The sequence below is a fragment of the Salvelinus fontinalis genome, chromosome 17 (genome assembly GCF_029448725.1).
Source record: "Salvelinus fontinalis isolate EN_2023a chromosome 17, ASM2944872v1, whole genome shotgun sequence".
Classification (NCBI taxonomy): Eukaryota; Metazoa; Chordata; class Actinopteri; order Salmoniformes; family Salmonidae; genus Salvelinus; species Salvelinus fontinalis.
In genome coordinates this window covers 34,427,005-34,438,549 of record NC_074681.1, presented here as the reverse complement: position 1 = coordinate 34,438,549, position 11,545 = coordinate 34,427,005, and the positions used below count along the sequence as shown (strand labels likewise).

General features: G+C 47.6%; 1 protein-coding gene across 2 annotated transcripts; it reads left to right on the top strand.

Annotated features, from left to right (window-relative positions):
* Positions 1-8: 8 nt before the first annotated feature.
* On the top strand, positions 9-8,893 carry LOC129814203 (ras-related protein Rab-6B-like). Of its 2 annotated transcripts, none has more exons than XM_055867156.1 (8): positions 9-240; positions 2,618-2,676; positions 3,660-3,725; positions 3,997-4,102; positions 4,253-4,364; positions 4,948-5,041; positions 7,476-7,542; positions 7,997-8,893. In XM_055867156.1, exons 1-8 carry the CDS (start codon positions 171-173, stop codon positions 8,059-8,061), a joined length of 639 nt encoding a protein of 212 aa, XP_055723131.1. In that variant the 5' UTR covers positions 9-170; the 3' UTR covers positions 8,062-8,893. The 2 variants fall into 2 exon arrangements, with proteins under 2 accessions (XP_055723131.1, XP_055723133.1); XM_055867158.1 differs by having other exon boundaries at positions 3,660-3,713; positions 7,997-8,890.
* The last annotated feature ends 2,652 nt before the right edge of the window (positions 8,894-11,545 follow it).

Here is an 11,545-nt window from a genome sequence, read left to right as displayed (position 1 = left end):
AAGGTGAGGTCACGCAGGCGCACACGCATCCTAAATTGACAGGACGACGCTGAGCTGCACTCCCATCATTCTATGAGCAGAGGAGGATCCCGACACACCGATAGTGAAAGAAACAACGCCTCTGGATCAGAAAACCTCTATTATAATCCGATAGAGTTATCGCTGTAACCATGTCCGCCGGAGGAGACTTGGGGAACCCTCTGAGGAAATTCAAACTGGTCTTTTTAGGAGAACAGAGCGGTGAGTTGAGTCTTTTGGAACGCCTCGGAGGCTTGGTTGCTTCAGTTGCCAAACATGATAACGCATCTTGAAGGCCATAACTGTATTCTTTGGTCTATTTTAAAGTTTTCACTATTTTGTATATGTGTTGAGAGTTTGTGTCATATGTTAACTGAATCAACCAATTCACTGGTTCCTGTCACGATTTTGTTTCTGTAGAAAATCTGATTAGTCATCCACTTCGATCTAAAACGTCATGAAATACAATGTAGCCTATCCTCCGCATTTTACCGATGTTAATATTTGATTTCAAACAATTTCTCTATTTAATCATGTTTCATTGTATTTCATCATCATTGGTATTACAGATACAGTAAGCGACGTGATATATGAATTTGGATGTTTTGATGTGGTGCAGTGGCCGGCAGAAATATTCGCTCCGTTTCAAGATTAGAATAACAATTTATCACAGTTCCATCGTTGACTATAGACTTCAACATTTAAACTTATTATATGACTAGCTATGATTCCCCCCAACCCCCCCGGTTTAAAATGGTTAAATAGATAAATAGTTCCCATGTGTCATTTCGGGACACACCCAGGTTGGGCGATGTCTGTCGATTTTATAAACCTCGCAGTCACTGTCTCCAATCCGTTGACTCACCGTTCCAAATCATAATATCCTAATGGTCACGAATGGTCTGTTAGTGTCATAACATGATGATTTATTCAATAATTCAATAATTTAGAGAACAATGACTGTTTACGTGGTTGATATGGCGTAGACTCTAGAGATCAATAGCTCTATAAACCTCTTAGAATACGTGGTCAGACATCAGACAGTCGGAGTGGCTATCCACCTCTGCTCGATCATGGTATTGAAGTGTAAAATACTATACATTGGGCATTGTAATGGTTTATTTATAATATAATGGATTTATGTGTGTGTGTGCATGCGTGCGTGTGTGTGTGTATGAGAGCGAGAGAGAGAGAGAGAGAGTGTGTGTGTCATGTCTATTCCATAACTGAGTGTATGTTCTTGTATGTTTGTGTGTATGTAATGGTAGCTGTCATGGCTTTCCATAGAAAAGGATGCTGAGATGTAGCTGTCCATGGTACTGCGCGTGTATGTGTGTGTGTTTGTTTCTGTGTGTGCATGTGTGTTATTGCATTTGTATGTAGCAGCCTAGTGGCTTTCCATAATGTATGCTGTTATGTAGCTGTCCGTGGTGCTGATTTCAAGCCTTTATTGGCCACTGACAATTGTTTTCTGTAGGCTACTAATTGTGATGAGTGTCCCCTAAAACACTCACAGACCATTGATGATCTTTAGATCTTCAGGTTTTAACAATTAGCTTAACCTCATATTGTTTTGGGTTGTGAGTGATGAACATTGAGTAATGGGTGCTAACTAGGCTGTCATTCAGTGTACCTGTGATTGTGGGTTTCGTGTGTGTGTGCACGCGAGGGTGCTTGTGCATGCATACATACATTTATGTATGTATGTATATGAAGAGTTTCATCCCAAAATACTATACAGTATATCCATTTTCAGAAATGTTGGCAAATAAGGTTTTTTTTGTTTAAAGAACTTCGATTGTGGTTTCATGGCATGGGGTTATTAAATGACACTAGATGTTTTTTTTCAGAGAGACAAACGGTCCCAATTTGTTGCATAACTGGATATAGCCGCCTCCCTCTCAGAGACACAAGTAGCACTGCGAGGTGTTACACAGTCAAATGTGACAAATAATTACATTTTTTAATAAAGAACTGTACAAATGATACATTTGTGACATCAATGTTGAAAATATATATATATATATATTACTAAATTAATCAATACAGTAATATGAGATCTGGGCTCTGGTCTAAAATAGGGCACTATATAGGGAATAGGGCTCTGGTCTAAAATAGGGCACTATATAGGGAATAGGGCTCTGGTCGAAAGTAGGGCACTATATAGGGAATAGGGCTCTAGTCTAAAATAGGGCACTATATAGGGAATAGGGCTCTGGTCTAAAGTAGGGCACTATATAGGGAATAGGGCTCTTGTCAAAGTAGGGCACTATATAGGGAATAGGACTCTGGTCTAAAGTAGTGCACTATATATGGAATAGGGTGCCATTTGGGACGAAGCCTATCTCTCTCTGAATATACGAATATTCAATTCCAGCAACAACAAAAAATTATATATAGCCCTTTGCAACAAAACCCATTTTAATACACATCTAAAATCTAGGAATAGAAATTCAGAAACCAGTAAAATTGTACACACACAAAAAAGTACCCATAAGCATTCATTTCTGATGAACAAACAAAAATGTGAAAAATGGGTGGATAAAGCTTTTTAGAAAATAACTTTGATATTCACCCCTGTGTTCTGTTCCTCTTCCAGTGGGGAAGACATCCCTGATCACCCGGTTTATGTACGACAGCTTCGACAACACATATCAGGTAAGACCTGGCTGCTTTATGTCATGTTCTGGTACAAACAAATGATAGGACAAGAATTACAGTACAAAGGGCAATACAAATCTAATTACAATAGACATGATTAGATTTGTGCGCTTGGCCTTCACACAAAATATATTTTTTAGGTTTCCTATCTATCACAGTACATCCTTTCCTTTGTGAATAACAAAAGATAGAGGGTGACACACTTTACCCTGTGTGCTATTATTGTGACACACTGTAACGTGTGTGCTGTTATTGTGACACACTGTAACGTGTGTGCTATTATTGTGACACACTGTAACCTGCGTGCTGTTATTGTGACACACTGTAACCTGTGTGCTGTTATTGTGACACACTGTACCCTGTGTGCTATTATTGTGACACACTGTAACCTGTGTGCTGTTATTGTGACACACTGTAACCTGTGTGCTGTTATTGTGACACACTGTAACCTGTGTGCTGTTATTGTGACACACTGTAACCTGTGTGCTATTATCGTGACACACTGTACCCTGTGTGCTATTATTGTGACACACTGTAACCTGTGTGCTGTTATTGTGACACACTGTAACCTGTGTGCTATTATCGTGACACACTGTAACCTGTGTGCTATTATCGTGACACACTGTAACCTGTGTGCTATTATCGTGACACACTGTAACCTGTGTGCTGTTATTGTGACACACTGTAACCTGTGTGCTGTTATCGTGACACACTGTAACCTGTGTGCTATTATCGTGACACACTGTAACCTGTGTGCTATTATCGTGACACACTGTAACCTGTGTGCTGTTATCGTGACACACTGTAACCTGTGTGCTATTATCATGACACACTGTAACCTGTGTGCTATTATCGTGACACACTGTAACCTGTGTGCTATTATCGTGACACACTGTACCCTGTGTGCTATTATTGTGACACACTGGACTTTTATTGCACTATTATTACGAATATCACTTTACTCTTGTTTTATTTGACAGGCAACCATTGGGATTGACTTCTTATCGAAGACCATGTACCTGGAGGACCGAACAGTAAGAAACTCTGTCAGTTACCTGAAATGAACACAGATCAACATGGACTACATTATTACATTTTAGGGGCCTAGCACCCTAACTAGTACAAAGCATCCTATTTGTCCTAGCATACTACACATACTAACTATACATACTATACATATTACTGCATACTGTAAATGAGTCATTCATAAATTATTATGGTGAAATGAAGTTAAATGAACATGTTTGTAAAAGCTTGTTGTAGTTTAACAGTGTTGCTTAGCCAGTACTGTAGCTCAGTGGGCTTGTGTGTGTCCAGGTGAGACTGCAGCTGTGGGATACAGCAGGTCAGGAGCGCTTCAGGAGCCTCATCCCCAGCTACATACGGGACTCTACTGTCGCTGTGGTTGTGTATGACATTACAAGTGAGTGACAGAACTCACATGACACACACACACACACACACACACACACACACACACACACACACACACACACACTGGGCCCTACAATGGCGTACATTGTAATACACAGTAACATCCAGTAAAAAGGTACATGATATATTTCCTCCCCAGACGTGAACTCGTTCCAGCAGACCTGTAAGTGGATTGACGACGTTCGAACAGAGAGGGGCAGTGATGTCATCATCATGTTAGTGGGCAACAAGACAGACCTGGAGGAGAAGAGGTGGGTGATCGTTTATGTCTGGTACACATATTATTTATATATTAGGCCTACATACTGAATACATGCTGTATACAGGTGTTCTATCTTAATTTGACCAGTTTCTCACAGCAGGAAAATAATCCTGCAGCAACAGGACATGTGAATTATTATGTGGATTATAATGAATGGACATTTTTATAGGAGTTGATAAATTTTTTTGTTAGGACATTTTTGTGGCTTCTAACGTTTGTAGGTGGAAATTAAAAACTTTAGAAGCCTTTTAAACCTCAAATACACTACAAGTTTGCAAAATTCTCTGCGACAAAAGAGTGATCAAATTCAGATAGTACATCTGTATCTGTTTTTGAATGCTTTGAACTTGGATAATCCTATCAAAGGGGTCTGCCTTTGTCTGCCTTATTTTTACTTTTTCAATAATTTAAAATTGACTACATATGGATTGAAATGATGAACATAAGTTACCTGATTTGATTTAATGCATCAATTGTTTAACGCCATTGGTTCTAAAAAAAACTGTTCAAACTTTCTAGAAAGTATTCCCCTTTAACATCTGAATGTATGCTTTGGTCTGATTCTCCCACAGGCAAATCACTATCGAAGAGGGAGAGCAGAGAGCCAAAGAACTGAACGTGATGTTCATCGAAACCAGTGCCAAAACAGGCACCAATGTCAAACAGGTGATTCTTCCTATAAACATTTTCAATTTCTTAATTAGGCACTTTATATGCTTCAAGTTTGACTCACTCAAGAATACACACTAAAAAAGTAGGGTTCCTCAAGGTTTTTTTGGGGAAAGATGATGGTTCTAAACTCAGAAAAAAAAGAAACTTTTTCAGGACCCTGTCTTTCAAAGATAATTCGTAAAAAATCCAAATAACTTCACAGATCTTCATTGTAAAGGGTTTCCCATGCTTGTTCAATGAACCATTAACAATTAATGAACATGCACCTGTGGAACGGTCATTAAGACACTAACAGCTTATAGACGGTAGGCAAATAAGGTCACAGTTATGAAAATTTAGGACACTAAAGAAGCCTTTCTACTGACTCTGAAAAATACCAAAAGAAAGATGCCCAGGGTCCCTGTTCATCTGCGTGAACGTGTCTTAGGCATGCTGCAAGGAGGCATGAGGACTGCAGATGTGGCCAGGGCAATAAATTGCAATGTCCGTACTGTGAGACGCCTAAGACAGCATTGCAGAGAGACAGGACGGACAGCCGATCATCCTCGCAGTGGCAGACCACGTGTAGCAACACTTACACAGGATCGGTACATTCGAACATCACACCTGCCGGACAGGTACAGGATGGCAACAACAACTGCCCGAGTTACACCAGGAATGCACAATCCCTCCATCAGTTCTCAGACTGAGAGAGGCTGGACTGAGGGCTTGTAGCCCTGATGTAAGGCAGGTCCTCACCAGACATCACCGGCAACAACGTTGCCTATGGGCACAAACCCACCGTCGCTGGACCAGACAGGACTGGCAAAAAGTGCTCTTCACTGACGAGATGCAGTTTTGTCTCACCAGGGGTGATGGTCGGATTCGCGTTTATCGTCAAAAGAATGAGCGTTACACCGAGGCCTGTACTCTGGAGCGGGATCGATTTGGAGGTGGAGGGTCCGTCATGGTCTGGGGTGGTGTGTCACAGCATCATCGGACTGAGCTTGTTGTCATTACAGGCAATCTCAACGCTGTGCGTTACAGAGGAGACATCCTCCTTCCTCATGTGGTACCCTTCCTGCAGGCTCATCCTGACATGACCCTCCAGCATGACAATGCCACCAGCCATACTGGTCGTTCTGTGAGTGATTTCCTGCAAGACAGGAATGTCAGCGTTCTGCCATGGCCAGCGAAGAGCCTGGATCTCAATCCCATTGGGCACGTCTGGGACCTGTTGGATCGGAGGGTGAGGACTAGGGCCATTCCCCCCAGAAATGTCCGGGAACTTGCAGGTGCCTTGGTGGAAGAGTGGAGTAACATCTCACAGCAAGAACTGGCCAATCTGTTGCTGTCCATGAGGAGGAGATGCACTGCAGTACTTAATGCAGCTGGTGGCCACGCCAGATACTGACTGTTACTTTTGATTTTGAACCGCCCTTTGTTCAGGAACACATTGTTACATTTTATTTAGTCACATGTCTCTGTGGAACTTGTTCAGTTTATATCTCAGTTGTTGAATCTTGTTATGTTCATACAAATATTTACACATGTTAAGTTTGCTGAAAATAAACGCAGATCACAGTGAGAGGACATTTCTTATTTTGCTGAGTTTATGTGGAACCATACTGACCGAAGAACCCTTTGAGCCCTTCAGTAGTTCTTTGCATTTCAAAAAAAGGTTCTTTACAATTTTTGTGATCATTTAAATATTTTTGGCCGTGGTTTGTGCCCTGCTCTTTTTGTGCAACCGTGAGTGAGAGTGTCATTCCAGTTGGTCTAATCTGTTGTGTAATGATTTAACATGTTATAGCTGTATTTTTTGTTATTACTGGTGTTAATGAAAGACTCATGTATTGCCTTGTGTAATTTGAGAACAGTTGATTAAGTCAGTAGTTCTCAATAAGCTCCTCAGGGACCCAACTGTTGTCCCAAAGCTAGCATACCTGATTCAACTTGTTGATTTACACAATAGTAAAACCTATGGAATTTTTACACTACTATAACCAAATTTAAAAAATGGTGTAGTTCTACCGAGGACCTACGAGGTTGAACCCCATAATGGTTCTATATTGCCCCAAAAAGGGTTGTAACCATAGCGGAACCCATTTTTGGTACAATATAGATTTTTATTTTCAATGGTTCTTTATAGAACCTTAGGAAAGGGTTCTTTATAGCACCATAAAGTTTCCACTTAGAACCTGATGAGCATAGTTCTTTATAGAACTTTCAAAAAAAGGTTACCTATAGCACCAAAAAGGGTTCTGCTGTGGTTGCAAGCCAAATAACTATTTATTTGGCACTATATAGAACCATTTGTTTATAGTGTGTAAGATTTATGCAGTGGAAATTCCTTTTAAGATGTAGTTTTATGTTAATTAAATTATATATTTTCAATGTATTTTCTTTTTTCTCTCTCCCCCTTTCTCGTCCCTCTCTCTATCTCTAGCTGTTTCGACGTGTTGCAGCAGCCTTACCTGGGATGGAGAGCTTGGACGATGCGAACCCTGAAGGCAGTATCCTTTAGAACAGAGAGTCCCTGAGTGACTTAACAATCTGTCAACCAAGGCCCAGAACAGCAAAGAGAAACTCAGTGCAGAGAAAAATGATTTAACTCATTGTTGTTGCTGGCACTGTCACAAAGAAATTAGTAGAAATAGGCAGACATCTTCAGTGCAGTGAACCAGTAATATTACGTAGTTGATTGGTATGAATTCTATAGGACAGGGGGAGAGGATGCCACCTAGTGGCGGTATAGCAGGGTAGCACCCTGTGCCTAGGGAAACATGATGAAGGACAGACTATGTGTGCGAGAGAGAGAGAGAGAGAGATCTGAGAGGAGTGTCTATTATGTTGCATTATAGTCTTCTCTGTTGACTCTTTTGGACCATAGTTTTGTGGTTAAGAATGGAATATGCAGATAATGTTTTATGTATTCCCTAAGTTTTTCCTTAATTGGATACTTTCCAGTGATTGACATTAAGCTGGACAAACCAGCAGAACCCACTGTCCCTGAGGGTGGGTGCTTGTGTTAATGCAGAGCTGTCGGACAGCTTCCTTCACACCATAGGCTTGTTGTGTTGCTTCCTACTGGTTAGCTTCCAGTTGACTTTTCTGATTGGATATGGGCTGCGTACCGTATATCTGATTGGACGAATCAAGTGTTATTTCAGTCTTCAGTTGTAAAATAGTGTATACTTTGTCAATATGTAAGTGCCAGAGAAGGAAAAAAAGAGAAAAAAAAGTTTTAGAAAATGAAAAAAGGGAGGAAATGGAATGAAACTCGAATTCTTTTCGCCGTTATGTTTTGTATTTTTTTATATAAAAGGGAAAGCACCAAAAATGACACGTAAATTGGGAAAAGTGGGGAAGTCCATTTCCAAGATGGCTGCCCTGTCTGAATATCTGCAGCACGCATGCACGCCGATCTCAAACCTACAACCCTGGAGTGGCTCGACTAACTTAGAATGTTTTATAGCATATTAATAGCATACTCATATCAACAATGTGTTCCATTTGATATTCCCCACAGGCGTTGATTTACCATAGATTCACCCTTACTTACAGTACTATAGCTGTGAAAATATGTCACTCTCAATGGGCAACTTTTATAGAACACCTGTGCTGTGGTGAAAGAAGAAGAAAAAAACCAATGGAATTTCACAAGCCCTCCCCTCTCCTCTCCTCTCCTCCCCCTCTCCTCTCCTCGCTCTCCTCCCTCTCTCCTCTCCTCCCCCTCTCCTCCCTCTCCTCCCCCTCTCCTCCCTCTCCTCCCCCTCTCCTCTCCCCCCTCTCCTCCCTCCCTCTCTCCTCCCCTCTCCTCTCCTCTCCTCCCCCTCTCCTCCCTCTCTCCTCCCCCTCTCCTCTCCTCCCTCTCCTCCCCCTCTCCTCTCCTCTCCCCTCCCCCTCTCTCCTGCCCCCTCCTCTCCTCCCTCTCTCCTCCCCCCTATCCCCCTCTCCTCCCCCCTCTCCTCTCCTCCCCCCTCTCCTCCCTCCCTCTCTCCTCCCCTCTCCTCTCCTCTCCTCCCCCTCTCCTCCCTCTCTCCTCCCCCTCTCCTCTCCTCCCTCTCCTCCCCCTCTCCTGCCCCCTCCTCTCCTCCCTCTCCTCCCCCCTCTCCTCTCCTCCCCCTCTCCTCTCCTCCCCCCTCTCCTCTCCTCTCCGTCTCCTCTCCTCCACCTCTCCTCCCCCTCCTTCTCCCTCTCCTCTCCTCCCCCTCTCCTCTCCTCCCCCCTCTCCTCTCCTCCCCCTCTCCTCCCTCTCCTCCCCCTCTCCTCCCTCTCCTCCCCCTCTCCTCTCCCCCCTCTCCTCCCTCCCTCTCTCCTCCCCTCTCCTCTCCTCTCCTCCCCCTCTCCTCCCTCTCTCCTCCCCCTCTCCTCTCCTCCCTCTCCTCCCCCTCTCCTCTCCTCTCCCCTCCCCCTCTCTCCTGCCCCCTCCTCTCCTCCCTCTCTCCTCCCCCCTATCCCCCTCTCCTCCCCCCTCTCCTCTCCTCCCCCCTCTCCTCCCTCCCTCTCTCCTCCCCTCTCCTCTCCTCTCCTCCCCCTCTCCTCCCTCTCTCCTCCCCCTCTCCTCTCCTCCCTCTCCTCCCCCTCTCCTGCCCCCTCCTCTCCTCCCTCTCCTCCCCCCTCTCCTCTCCTCCCCCTCTCCTCTCCTCCCCCCTCTCCTCTCCTCCCCCTCTCCTCTCCTCCCCCTCTCCTCTCCTCCCCCCTCTCCTCTCCTCCCCCTCTCCTCTCCTCCCCCCTCTCCTCTCCTCCCCCTCTCCTCTCCTCCCCCTCTCCTCTCCTCCCCCTCTCCTCTCCTCCCCCTCTCCTCTCCTCCCCCCTCTCCTCTCCTCCCCCCTCTCCTCTCCTCCCCCCTCTCCTCTCCTCCCCCCTGTCCCCCTCTCCTCTCCTCCCCCTCTCCTCTCCTCCCCCCTCTCCTCTCCTCCCCCTCTCCTCTCCTCCCCCCTCTCCTCTCCTCCCCCTCTCCTCTCCTCCCCCCTCTCCTCTCCTCCCCCTCTCCTCTCCTCCCCCCTCTCCTCTCCTCCCCCCTCTCCTCTCCTCCCCCCTCTCCTCTCCTCCCCCCTCTCCTCTCCTCCCCCCTCTCCTCTCCTCCCCCCTCTCCTCTCCTCCCCCTCTCCTCTCCTCCCCCTCTCCTCTCCTCCCCCCTCTCCTCTCCTCCCCCCTCTCCTCTCCTCCCCCCTCTCCTCTCCTCCCCCCTCTCCTCTCCTCCCCCCTCTCCTCTCCTCCCCCCTCTCCTCTCCTCCCCCCTCTCCTCTCCTCCCCCCTCTCCTCTCCTCCCCCTCTCCTCTCCTCCCCCTCTCCTCTCCTCCCCCCTCTCCTCTCCTCCCCCCTCTCCTCTCCTCCCCCCTCTCCTCTCCTCCCCCCTCTCCTCTCCTCCCCCCTCTCCTCTCCTCCCCCCTCTCCTCTCCTCCCCCCTCTCCTCTCCTCCCCCCTCTCCTCTCCTCCCCCCTCTCCTCTCCTCCCCCCTGTCCCCCTCTCTCCTCTCCTCCCCCTCTCCTCCCTCTCCTCCCCCTCTCCTCCCTCTCCTCCCCCTCTCCTCTCCCCCCTCTCCTCCCTCCCTCTCTCCTCCCCTCTCCTCTCCTCTCCTCCCCCTCTCCTCCCTCTCTCCTCCCCCTCTCCTCTCCTCCCTCTCCTCCCCCTCTCCTCTCCTCTCCCCTCCCCCTCTCTCCTGCCCCCTCCTCTCCTCCCTCTCTCCTCCCCCCTATCCCCCTCTCCTCCCCCCTCTCCTCTCCTCCCCTCCTCTCCTCCATCCCTCTCTCCTCCCCTCTCCTCTCCTCTCCTCCCCCTCTCCTCCCTCTCTCCTCCCCCTCTCCTCTCCTCCCTCTCCTCCCCCTCTCCTGCCCCCTCCTCTCCTCCCTCTCCTCCCCCCTCTCCTCTCCTCCCCCTCTCCTCTCCTCCCCCCTCTCCTCTCCTCCCCCTCTCCTCTCCTCCCCCTCTCCTCTCCTCCCCCCTCTCCTCTCCTCCCCCTCTCCTCTCCTCCCCCCTCTCCTCTCCTCCCCCTCTCCTCCCTCTCCTCCCCCTCTCCTCCCTCTCCTCCCCCTCTCCTCTCCCCCCTCTCCTCCCTCCCTCTCTCCTCCCCTCTCCTCTCCTCTCCTCCCCCTCTCCTCCCTCTCTCCTCCCCCTCTCCTCTCCTCCCTCTCCTCCCCCTCTCCTCTCCTCTCCCCTCCCCCTCTCTCCTGCCCCCTCCTCTCCTCCCTCTCTCCTCCCCCCTATCCCCCTCTCCTCCCCCCTCTCCTCTCCTCCCCCCTCTCCTCCATCCCTCTCTCCTCCCCTCTCCTCTCCTCTCCTCCCCCTCTCCTCCCTCTCTCCTCCCCCTCTCCTCTCCTCCCTCTCCTCCCCCTCTCCTGCCCCCTCCTCTCCTCCCTCTCCTCCCCCCTCTCCTCTCCTCCCCCTCTCCTCTCCTCCCCCCTCTCCTCTCCTCCCCCTCTCCTCTCCTCCCCCTCTCCTCTCCTCCCCCCTCTCCTCTCCTCCCCCTCTCCTCTCCTCCCCCCTCTCCTCTCCTCCCCCTCTCCTCTCCTC

Excerpts from the sequence above, each read along its gene's own strand:
- LOC129814203 (XM_055867156.1), top strand. The coding sequence starts at position 171 with ATGTCCGCCGGAGGAGACTTGGGGAACCCTCTGAGGAAATTCAAACTG. Across the intron at positions 4,103-4,252 it reads GGTTGTGTATGACATTACAA|ACGTGAACTCGTTCCAGCAG; the intron begins GTGAGTGACAGA and ends TTTCCTCCCCAG. Across the intron at positions 5,042-7,475 it reads CAGGCACCAATGTCAAACAG|CTGTTTCGACGTGTTGCAGC; the intron begins GTGATTCTTCCT and ends CTCTATCTCTAG.